Raw genomic sequence first — 12,879 nt, 5'->3', positions numbered from 1 at the left:
CAAACTGATAAGAATTAAATTTTGTGTCTTTTGACTCATTTCGACCATTCCTTCATGAACTGCGGTTTGGTGCTTTTTTGGAATAAGTTCTGACCGGTCAACGGTTTTTTTGTTCGGTTAAGGATGAATTTTTTAAAAATATTCTCTGGAAGATAAAATTTTCTCCAATTTTTCATAGGAGACTGAGGATAAACCCCCCTACCCCACCCCTTCGCTATTTTTCCTGCTCATAGCCCTTTGCACCGTCCCCACAATCTAAACGTCTGAAACAGGCTACAACTCCAACAACTCGGCAAAGCCGAAAACCTTTAACCAAGGATTGCTTATGACGCTAACCTCGGGTATTTACCGGTACTCTTAGCCTGCCTAGCAAGCGTTTTTGTGCGGTTTAGGAACAAAGAACGAGGAACAATAGTCAAAGACCGCGCGAAAAATGGCGGTTCGGTTTGGTTCTCGTTTAATTTCTCGCGCGATCAAAACCGAAAATCCCCTTCCACGGTCTCTTTTTGCTCCGAAACCAAACGGAAACGCTTGCTAAGCAGGCTACGGTACTCTAAGCTCCCGAATAAGAGATATCACTTGGCTTCTTACTTTCATTATCTTTGAGTATGATATGACTTCAGTTTTCAGTTGGAATCTTCTCTGATATGAATACCGTTTTTATTTTTTTTTTTTTTAGCCGGATACTTACGTTTACAACGCCGGAGAGGAGCTAGAGAGCATCTTTAATCGTTTGCTGAAAATCAGCTTTCCAAATTTCGAGGACGTATTCTTAGAGGATTCCATTGAAGAGGAGAAGGACTAGCAGTAGGAAACACCATATCTAGCGAACTGTTAGTATGGGTGTGTTGTGTTTCTCGGGGAACTAGTATTTAAAATGCACGAGACAGTAGACAAGATGACGTTCGCGATTAGCTCATGAATCCATTTCGCAGTTTCAATTTCATATTTTCCTTTTTTATTTATTATTAAGATACATGGACATAAGGAGTATATTTATTGTTCTACTGGTCGCACTTTTTGCCTTGAAGTTCACCAACTTAGTTGTTGTTGCGTTGCATAAGTATATTTTTAACTATTTTTGCTACTCATTGTACCTCGTATTTTCCTTGTCGAAATGATGTGAGATTTTGATGCTCTTTTGTCAATTGAATGCTCATAGTTTCAGAGGTTGTTACGTTATACGTGCTCTTGCAGTTCACATTTGGTGCGAAAGAAGAACCTTTGAGGGCCTAACTTGGGTTAAAAACTGGGACAGGGGCTCCCATTCAAGTCCCCACAGACAGGCAAGACAATGTTCATTTGGGCTCTTGTACCGAACTAGCTCTTCAACTTCATTCAAATAACAAAGTGACAACAGAGTTTACCGTTGCTTAAAGTCAAAGTCTGCGGTGATTGTCTTGTCCGTATTGTCTTAGATCTTCCTAAAGTCCTTCTCAGAATCCTCTTGCTGAACACTAATGTTATTTATGTACTGTAGTTAAGATGTTCAGTTTTCAATAAAGCAACATTTGATTGACCATTTTGAACTAGTTCAATGCAATGGCTTTCTCGTACCCCCCCCCCCCCCCCCCCCAACAAAAAAAGCTTGACTACTAGTTCCCGGTCAAGTAAAAACGTACCTGGGACAACTTAAGAGATAACAGACGGCGTTAGTACTGTACCCTTTGGACGCAATAATGCCGCAATAATACCCAGTGATAAATCAGGTGCTGTTCGTGTTTTAACGGTTTCAAAAACGTCTAGGGAGTATTTCATCTCAATAGGATTGTTAAATAATGCAGTTGCCTTTTTAAAACGTGTTGATTGAAACAATTTAAACAATAGCAAGCAACGAAAATAACATTGAAATGATGGGCAGAAATATTTATGCAAGGGCATTATACAAGTAAAGCAAACAGTGTGTACTTGCCTTCGCAATACGGCTATCCAAATGAAGGAAATTTAACATTTGACCGGCTGCACGAGAGGAAAAACATTACTCAAATAGAGTGTCGCTAATCTAACTGCAACGAGAAGTAATGGACATTGATATTTTTACGGATTTGCAAACTGGTAAGAATTAAATTTTGTCTCTTTTGACTCATTTCGACTATCCTTCATGAACTGCGGTTTGGTGCTTTTTGGTTAGAAAACGTATGTCGTTTAACGAAAACACGTAAAGCAAAATGTAATATGCGAAGAGGAAAGCTACAAACTGAACTTAAGATAATTATTCATTGTACTTAATTAACACATGAATTTCCACATAATGCTGCAGGAGAGGAACATATGAACATGTCACGAGGAAAGCTACAAACTAAACGAAAACTAATTTTACATTTTATTAATTAGCGCATCAGCTTCAACATAGGAGTCTTCAGATTCTAGAATTTTGAATAGTGTTAAAGAGGTCCAGATTTTAAACCAACACGTGTAAAGGCCTTTCCTTGAATATTAAGTGCAAATTGTTTTGTGTAAAAATGCTCAGATGTTAACGAACGTGTACTACAAGAGAGAGCGGTGGAGACTTAGAGAACAAATTCGATCTATTAATAATTGGAACAGAACTCGAGTTCACATCATGAAAGTATAGGAATTCTAGGGGTAGGATTTTTCCCTTCAGGAGGAAGGGTATTCATGCTCCCTTGCATGAGCAAAGTATATAAGACGGAGGGCACTTTTTTGAAAGAATAAGAATTTGATTAAGGAGGGTCTTTGATGCATTGCCATCCATTGCCACGTATAACCATACATTATACAGGGTGCAATGGGAGACCTGTAAGTATCAAGAAGGGTTCGAGTTGGCACAATATGACGTAACTTCGCAATTAGACCAACAGTTTTACTTATTTTGTTTTGAGGGAACAAATATGGTTTTTCCAAGATAGATTTTCATCAATTAACAATCCAAGGTATTTAACCCATTCGCCCCTGAGCCACCCGTAACCGCCCGTGCGGATCCACGTCCTTTCTACCGCTTCTGACGTCTTCAGTTTTAATGGTCAAGGACAACTTTGCCTGCTAACTTGTGGAGATTGAAGAGATCTTTCAAACCATACCAGAATGAGCACAATTCAGTCAAGGACACCGGAGAAAGGCAAAAAACCATGTAACATTGACCTAAAAAGTCCCATGAAAATCTTGTTCCACTACCCACATACCTTTCGATCCTTTCTTCCAATCCTAAGATCGTTAAAGCTTTCCTAAAAACTTTTCCCAAAAAATAAAGCCTACTGAATGTCCAGCAAGATGATAAGTCAAGAAAAGCGAAAAAAAAGGGGAGGAGAGAAAGCGAAAAGTAAAAGTCAAGACTGCTGTGTCACTTTTAATCCCAAAAACAATCTCGATTTTTTTGCTTTCTGCGCATGCACGAACTTCGCAAGCTAATATTTTTGCAGCTGGATCAGAGGGCCGCGTAGTGTACGACCTGTAAACGGCTTTGCGCTAAGTTTCAGCACTTTATAGAACTGCAGCGACCAGAAAACCGCCCGACTAGCTTCAAAACGCGTTTTTCGGCAAAATCTCTAGAAGGGAATGAGTTAATGTAGTTCTCTGTTCAAGGCTAACAATTTTTTGTTTTTCATCATCGAAAACATTAATCTTTGGTTGGTAGCTGAGCTTTTTCTGATGTGGCCGAAAAATAACAAAGTTAGAATTTTTTATGTTTTGTGCAAGTTTGTTTGAGGTTAGCCAATTAAAAAGATTGTGCAATTCTGTATTTACAATTGACTCCAATGTCTTAAGATTTTTAAGAGGGTAAAGGACGTTAGTAAAGGAGGAGTGGCCCTAAAACAGAGCATTGTGGTACACCGCATCTATTGTTTTGTTTATCTAATATGTAAAAATTAATTTCAGTTGTTTGCGTACGATTAGTTGGATAAGAGAAGAACCACTGATTAACAATCCCTCGAAAGCCATAATAATTAAGTTTATCAAAAATTAGCAAAATCCAGCTAGTGGTCTATCATCAATGCTGCGTTCTTATTGGTTGAGCTACTACTGGGCTATATGTTATAGCCCACTAGTAGCGAAAAGCGTCGGCTTTTTGGCGGCAAAAAAGGATTAAAGTCTAGATTTAACTAGCTAAAGTTGCTTTGTCTCGATATTTTTTGACAAATTAGTTGGATTTTACTAAAACAATTATTCCTCTCGCCCTCATGGCCTCTGCTATTGACTCAGAACCCATTCGGGTGTCGAGGAATAATTGTTAAATATTTGATGGTCCACAGTATTAAAGGCTTTGTTCATCCTGATCAGTATTTCATTGTTTCAATCAACCTCGTGTCTCCCCTGAGGCTGAATGTAAAGCCCTCCTCTGACTTTTCTGTTTGCAGAGTTTTATCGGGTATAAAGTCCTTTACACGTGGTTAAATCCGCGAAGTCCCTTCGACAACATGTCCACTGATCATTAATTTTTTTAAGTTGGTATGGCCACAGTTAACCCAGGCTCTCTATTTGTGTCACGTACGGGTTTCATATAAGCTTAACATTAGCCTGCAGTGCAGGCGTATTTTGGGTGGGCGAAACCTTGTTCGTGTTCGTAATACTGTTGTAGCCGCCATCTTTGATTCTATGACAGTGGAAGATTGGGGACAGTAGAAATAGTAACCCTTACAGTAGGTGCTTTTGTATCATATGAAGAATTATGGAGATCTCGGAGGGTGTTATCCACCTCAGCTGATAACACCCTCCTCGATCTCCATAAGGCATTTCCCGATTGTGCTCGTAAAATGCTGGAAAGTTGCTCACTAGAATGCCAAAAAGTTGCTACCCATTTTTCAAAAGTTGCCACCTAAATTTCTTAATATTTTTATATAAACATTAATTAACAGCTTTATTTTTCGTTCTCCACAATAATTACTAACCTCGGTCAAGAAAAAAATTATTATTATTTTTTAAAAATTGAAGCTTTCTATAAAATCGTTGACTTTTTCGAGCTTGATATTTGCTCTAACCTATATTTGGACTTTTGGCAATTTTTTAGCAACTTTTTGGCATTCCAATGAGCAACTTGGCAGCATTTTACGAGCACAATCGGGAAAGGCCTAATGGAGATCGAGGAGGGTGTTATCAGCCGAGGCGGATAACACCCTGCGAGATCTCCATAATTCTTCATATGATACGAAAGCCGAATTCAATAATTGCTTTATTATTCATTCAAAATAATTCCAAGTTTAAAAACATAGCTAAAACAAGCTTACCTCCGACTCATGGAGCGAAAACTGCTCCCACAATCCCGCAGTCGAGTTCTATTATGCTGGGCCCGTAGTCTCACAATCTAGTAGTCGACAAATACATAAATATAAGTGAGTAAAACTAGTGCCTTCGTTGTCTCGCAGTCCCGCAATCCCGCAGTTGATGTCAAGTAACTAGTGTGCTCATAGAACGAGGTATTCTAGTACTCCCGCAGTCCCGCCGTCGATGTAAGAATTTATTATGCAAATCAAACGACTGCGGAACAGCGGTGAGCAGTTTTTTAAGTTAGACTGTAAATGTTCTAGAATGACTGTAAATGTTCTAGAATCATTGACACGGCTGGTGATCTTGAATTGTTTCAACAGGACCTGGATAGTCTGCATCAGTGGAGTGTTCGGAAGTTCATGAACTTCAATGTCAAGAAATGCAAAATTATGAAAATTACTAAGAAGATTTAACCACTCACTTCTAGTTTTTTTCCTGGAAAACTCTGAACTGGAAGAGGTTAAGGAGTTTAAAGACTTGGGGATTATTACAAATCATCACTTATCATGGAACCCACATATAGATTACGTAGTATCCAAGGCTAACAGAATGCTCGGTCTGATTAAGAGAACTTGTAAAGGTCTGGATGACCCTAAGACCTAGCGTACTCTTTACTGTTCATTGATCTGCTCTAATTTGGAGTATTGTTCAGTGGTGTGGTCCCCATATACAAAGAAAAATACTGATAAGCTGGAAAGAGTACAGAGAAGAGCGACTAAACTTATCTTAAAAAGTGATGATCCCTATGACATTCGTTTGAAGAAGTTAAACCTAATGTCACTGGAGAAGAGAAGATCACTGGCTGACGTGACTTTCTTATATAAAGTACTTAATGGCAACATTGATTTTGACATGAGTAAAATTATAGATTTCCACTCAGAAGCTGACCGCTTCTCACTTAGGGCTAAGGACTCTTTAACTTTAAAGAAGAAATATGCCAGAACTAACGTCTTGAAGCATAGTTTTTTCCATGGAATTACTGACCAGTGGAATCAACTACCGTTAGACATTCGTGTTTCTGATAATGTAAATATTTTTAAGTCTAAAGTTAGGAAATTTTTCATTGATTTTTAAGTAGCTTTTATATTTCTGTATTTTCTGAAACTATTATTTTATTGTGTTTCTAAATATTTTTAGGTGATCTGTTTTTATATGGGGTCTAGGACTACTTTACAGTTCATCCTTTGGTTTTTAATCCGTAGATTGTAATAAATAAATAAATAAATAAATAAGATATTCAGTGGGACAGGTTTTCCTCAATCAAGCCTTTCACTACCTTTTCGTCTTATTGATCTCCTTTGCTATGAATTCTTCCTGGCATAGGTTTCTGACTATCTTGGTGAGATGGGCTTAAACACCGAATTGGTGGGCCGTCCTCGAAAGGGGGTGATCCCTCACCGGGGCAGTCCTTTTTTCCTCGTGAGTTTTTACCCGTATTTTAGCCTAATTCGGACATAGCCTGCCTTGCGCGAGAACGCGATGGCTGCGCGGAGAGTGCTGGGAAGAAAGGAAAGAAATCCCCTTCTTGCATCCAGGCGCGCCTATGTATTCGCATGCCTCTCTTTCTCCTTACAACTTCGTCCTCAAGGCTCTTCCGTCAGAAAATGTGTGGGTTGCCTCCCCGCCCCTCCCATTTTCAAAGGGAAAAGCCCTAAGAACGAGGTTGTCCTCCCCAAACACCTGCCACACATAGATAGTACCCTCCATTGACTTGGAGGCGATAACATTCGTTCTCAAACTGAATAAAACAAAAAATCATGAGAAAGGCCTGTGTGCAGACGTCTCTTATTTTGGCTTTGTTGCATCAATAAACGATGATAGGACGCTCTCGATCAGCGCGGCGCAGAGAACCATAAATTTAGTTGTCTTTTATTCCACTCACTGAAATAGTATTTTTGTCAAAAAACTTAATACCCTTGACCAGTAACCTGAAAAGCAGGCGTTATTTTTTCGCGCTTTCAGCGCCGTAGCTAGTATGAGGCCAACCGAGGCACTCGCCTCGGTAAAATTTTGACGAATTTCGCCGATCATTTTTATTTGACATAAGCGATCATCGGATATTTTTAACGCATCATGATATTACAAAGAATTCAGCAATTCAGTCAATATACTATGAAAAAATTACCATATCATCGATCTCAAGGAACTACGTACGTTAACTCAAATTTTTTTTGAACAAATGCTGATCAAAACCATTGGCGAGGTTCACGGTCACCCAGATTATGTAGCTTGTTCGCTGATTATTGCTTTTTAAATTCCACTCGAAAAAAAGTTACCGAAAGGCCCAGAAAACGCTGCAAATCGCATTTCCGAGAGACTAAAGTTCAAAATTTCTCGGGGGGGGGGGGCATGCCCCCGAACCCCCCTAGAAACTCCCGCCTGCCTCGGTTGGCCGTTTGGTCTGGCTACGGCACTGGCTTTTCAGGCAAGCGAAGACAAGCGCGAGGCGGACGTGGGCGGGCGTGGAGCGCCAGACACGCGCGCGAAATTAACACCACACCTGTCTCATTCGAATCTCGTTCGAGGCCTCTTGTCGCGCGAAACCTGGGGTCTAATAAAAAATTCCAAGATGGCGGACGTCAGGCATGGTGGTTTTTTTCTACCGCGTTTAGAGTATTTCCAAGGTTTGTAGCCATTGTTTGTTTGAACTTCAAAGCTCGATTGTCCTTTTTCCGACGTACCACTTGTTTTTTGGGGGCTTACTTATTTTTCCATGGGCTTTCTACTTTGTTTATGCTTCATCATATTTTATATTTCTCAAGAATACGAATAAATGTGTTATTGTTTGTTCTTTAATTTTTCACTTGTGCAGAACGTTTTTTCCTCATATTTTGCGGAATTTCTTTAATGCTGTGCCTTAGGGAAACAAACTAACATACTCGTCCATCGATCTCTAGGAATATATTAAGTATAATAACCTTTATACAGTATTATATTAAGGGTTGGAAACAGTAGGATCATAATGTGCCAGGCTGTCAGTAAGATTGTAAGTTGCTGGGTAAATGCAGCAAGTAGTATAGCCAGGGAATCAAAGCTAGGGAGTTCCTTTGGTTCTACTGTTCCGAGGGAAGTAGCCATGGGAAATCCCCTCCCCCGCAGCCTGTAATGACATCCCTGATCTTTAACAATACTTGGAAAGTTTGCTGGGCATGGTTGTCAGAAAGTTTTTAAGTAGACGGCTGAGTTGTCAAAGTAAGCGGCCAAACATCATCCGTAAAGAAATGCCAGGCAGAATAGCTGGCCGATACTAACCAAGTAGATGGCAATTTTCGCCGGCAGCCGGCTACTTTTGATAACCCTGCTGGGGGTCTTTATTGGCAAGTAGTTGTTGAGAGCCTCAAGCTGACTATAATTAAGGCTGAGAGAAATCAAAAGTGAGCACATTCTGTTGAAAAATAATTCTTTCACAAAACGATTATTATGGTGACAATGATAATGAAAACTGTCTTCATACATGTAACTGTGTTATGATGTAACTTTATTCCTATAAGAAAACTTTGATAACTGGGAATATACATCACAAAAATATAAGTTTATGTAATGCTATGACAAGAAAATTATAAAATGATAAGTATGATAATTATGTAACTTTGATATGTATATATCCCTCTTTGGCAAATATATGTTGTGGTTAATTTTTTATCTCAGGTAATTTTACTTTTTCTTTTGTGTCAACTTCATTAGATTACATTGCCACACCCAAAAACAAAAAACAAACAAAAGTTACCTAAGGGCATCCACAGACTAGGAATTTAGTAGTTGACAACTTATTTTTGTGACAACAAAATGTTATTGACAACTAAAAAACATTATACCGGTATGTGAGACGTGTTGTTGACAACTAAGCAGTTTCCCTTTTCGATAAGCCCACTTTCTACCATTTTTCTAGTGTGTGGGGATAAGTGGTGTATTTAGTCAACAACAATCGTATACAATTTGATCGTAGTTTTCACTGGTCTGAAAGAATTACACAAAAGAAAATGAAACTTTTCGGAATACTAACACTATCTTTGGAAGCTCATCCACATGCCGATAATAGTATTGCTGTCAATGGCATTCCTCGTTGTGGACAGCTAGTTTTAACACAAAAGCTAGGACAGTTTAATGCTGCCTTTTGTTTATTAGAAATAGTCTTTGACCTAAATTTAATAAGTATCAACCCCAGGTTCTCCATCTGCACTTTGCCTAATCTCCTCTTTGCTGATAATATGTAGAATATCTTCCTTTTCCGAGTTTGACAATCGACTTTCTCACCCGCGAGTGTCTGTTTTGGATGCCGCCATTTTGAAACATACAGTTCAAGCATGCACAGTGGACATGAGTTTCCAACATATCGTGGCAGTGATTTTGTTATCGGCATTTGAGAGCGCCAGTGTGTGGGATGCTTGCATCGGACATGGTCGATGGCCTTTTCTGGTCAATAAAAGATAGTTGTTGACAACAAAGTGTCCAGTATGTGGAGGCCTTAAGATAAAACATAAACTACAACATAATTATATACCCTCTAAAATGGGCAACTAGGTAAACTAAATTATTGGCCACTAGTGACAAATTATTGCTTTTTTAATGACTTGGGTATTACTTTTCCATAGCAGCCAATATACTGTACGAGAAAGATTGTTGCTGTATGCATGTCCCCCTGATGCAAGAGCTTTGATTGCAAAACAAGGAGCCCTACTGAATGGAAAATTTTGTTAAATTGAGGATTTAATGTACAGTAGTGGTCAGTTAACCTGGTGCAAATTACCATGTGACTTAAAACTCTGAAGAATTGAATATAGTTTGATTTGACTAATTACATCACATGCAACCATCAATAACTTTTTAAGGACTTTTTCCATGTGTGCATCATGTTTGAATACTTCCTGCTTGAATAAGAAAGCAGCCATGTTGCAATTCTCTGTTAAGTGGTAAACTCCTATACAGTACTCATACAAGTGTTCTTCTTTTTAATTCTTTTATTGAAAGACCTGCATTTTGTATTATTGAGAGACATGGATGAAGAGGGATGGCATCGCATCCTGTACAACATTAATTCAGTCAGAAAACAAGATCAACAAGAATAGTCAGCTGTGAAGGCAAGGTAAACAAGTTAATCTGAACATTATTTTTACAGTACAGTGCAGCCTTGTTTTAGCAAACCTCCATAAAACAAAGTCCTTGGTATAACAAACAACATTGCTAGCAAGCCTGCTGCCTAAGAAAATTATATGGGAGCCTTTAGGCTCCTAAAACGAAAAGATTGGAGCCCGAGCGACATTTCCAGGAGCCCAATTTTAAAATCAGCAACTTAATTAAACATGTCAAACTTCTAGCACACAACAACTGTTGCACTAATTGGTTGAAAAAAAAAAGGACCAATGGAAGGTTTTATTCTTTCTTGAATCAGTATTTTTGTATCAAGTCTATCTTTTGATCTATCAAAACTGTTTAATATATTTCTGAAGGCTTGTATTTAAGTCTTTCACGCCTGACGTGTAAATTAAAAGAGATCGAAATATGATCTTGAATTTCTGCCATGAATCGTTTTCAAAAACTGGAATGTTTTTGTGAGCCTTTCAAAAATTACTACAAAATGCACAGCAAAAAAATAGGGAAGCATAGATAATGCTGAATAAGTGATAAAAGAAACCTCAGAGTGTACCGTTCTAGCTCATAGCAAGATAGAAAATGCTACAAACTTTCAAAGGTAAAGTTAGCATACCATATGTCACATGTAATTTGAAACCTCTTGCTTTTCCATGGATTGCGAATTTTTATCAGTTTTTATTTCATGCACTATTGAACTATCGTTTCTAGCGCTGAAGGAAAAGTCATGATTTTAATATAGAAGGGTTTACAAAGACTATTGAAAATTCAGTATTTCGCCCCATTTTCAGAAGAGCAACTTCAATTGCACTGCAGCGGAAGTCACAGAAGCGAATTTCAAGACAAGTGCTTGTCTGTTTACCTTTTATCGGCAGAAATAAAAATTTTTTGGCGTACAGCTGACAACCAAACATTTTCTGTTTTCATTTCAAAAGTGTAGAATGAGCAGAATCATAAGTTTTAGGCGCCTGTTCGGGCTCCCTGTTTGAAATTTTGGTTGCCTAAGGGTAAATTGTAGGCACCTCTGGCAACCAGGTGCCCATTAGGCAGCAGCTTTGTCCTAGCCCAAGTAATATTATTGTAAAATTTATGGAAAAGAACCTTGATATGGCAAAACCTCATAATGGCGAACATATTTATCATCAGTCCCTTGACCCTTCATTATACCTGAGGTCCCACTGTAACATAGTGTCCATATAAACATGTGCCATGTGTCATTGTGTTGGCATAAATATATTTTTAGTCATTTAGTCACTTAATGGACAATGAAATGGGTAGTCAGTCAGTTATGTAGTGTGTATGTTGAAGTTCAATTTGTTTTCTAGTTCAAAATTTTTGAACTGGTTTGATTATGTTATACCTGTTTAAGTTTTTTTGAAATGTGCCACTTTTTCATTTTACTCAGATTGAGTAGCCTTCATTTTACTGATTTTCCTTTTCTGATTAAATACAAAATTATGTTGTCTGAAAGAAAAAGAAAATTGATGTGCTGTTTGACTGGTTAATTTACAAATGTACAGGTCCCATCTTACAAAAAATGTATCTTAGTGTGACAGAAATTGCAACTTGCAAACAATTAAAGGAAGGTATATTGTCCTAAATATTTTCTGCTTTGTTACACAAAAGAATATTTCAAAAGGCTTTCATGGTAAAAATACTTAGAATTTTTTACGTCCCTGCTGGCATCAGGGTGAACGATGTTCTTGAATTAGATGTGTTGCCAGAGGAAATAAATAGTATCGTAATTTTCAGCCATCAGACCTCTGCGGAGAACATCATGCAATGTTGAAGTTTTGATATCATAGGCAATGTGTTGTAGAAAGTGCATCAAACTCTGTGTTCACTGCGGTGACTGGATATGACCATTATGGCACTTTTGGATGCCAACATTTTACCACATCTTTAATCTTTAATTTTAAATTTTAATAATTGCCCATATCAAGCTAATTAGCAATCGGCAACCATTTATGTACACGGATGCTCATATAACATTGACAGCAAAGGTGAAAGTACAGAAAATTCAATACTCACGCTCACAAAATCTAACACGTCACAAAAAATAGCAAGTCAATTACATATATAACTCATTAGTGAACCAACTACACATACATTGTATGTTCAACTTACAATGAACAGATCATCAGTACAGTTAATTGCGAAAAATACTTGAGTGAAATGCAGACTTAACAGAGTCAGCATAAACAAAGCATTTCAAACTGGAACAGTTCCACCAAAAAAAAAGAAAACTTATGCGCATAATGTAATGTCATTGCAACTAGAATGGGTGCTGCATACATGTACTAACTAAGGTAACACAGAGACAGGCTGTAGCCTGTCTTGATCATGAAAAATATTGTCAAATCAAGTGCCCTTCTACATGTCACCCCAAGTTTGATATCATGGTATCAATACTACTGATTCTATGAAGCTGATATCTTTCTGTGTGTATGGAGACCAGGCAACAGAGCCATATTCACACAGTGGATGGACCATTGCCAAATACATGTAGGCTTGTTCCTTGACAACAGGGCTACAAGATGCCAAATTCCTTCAGTGTACACCTAGAAT

At 38.2% G+C, this 12,879-nt stretch overlaps 1 protein-coding gene and 1 pseudogene across 1 annotated transcript in view; both read left to right on the top strand.

Annotated features, from left to right (window-relative positions):
* Positions 1–1,529, top strand: part of LOC140941664 (uncharacterized) — a 16,812-nt gene extending 15,283 nt beyond the window's left edge. Inside the window, exon 8 of the mRNA XM_073390680.1 lies at positions 680–1,529. Within this exon, the coding sequence (XP_073246781.1) occupies positions 680–805 (126 nt within the window). The 3' untranslated portion in view covers positions 806–1,529. The remainder of the gene's footprint in view (positions 1–679) is intronic.
* Positions 1,530–5,582: 4,053 nt separating this feature from the next.
* On the top strand, positions 5,583–6,297 carry LOC140941987 (uncharacterized; annotated as a pseudogene).
* Positions 6,298–12,879: the final 6,582 nt, after the last annotated feature.

Source organism: Porites lutea, chromosome 6, assembly GCF_958299795.1.
Source record: "Porites lutea chromosome 6, jaPorLute2.1, whole genome shotgun sequence".
In the NCBI taxonomy this organism is placed as follows: Eukaryota; Metazoa; Cnidaria; class Anthozoa; order Scleractinia; family Poritidae; genus Porites; species Porites lutea.
Note: the sequence above shows the minus strand (reverse complement) of the source record. Positions and strands in the feature narration are given on the sequence as shown.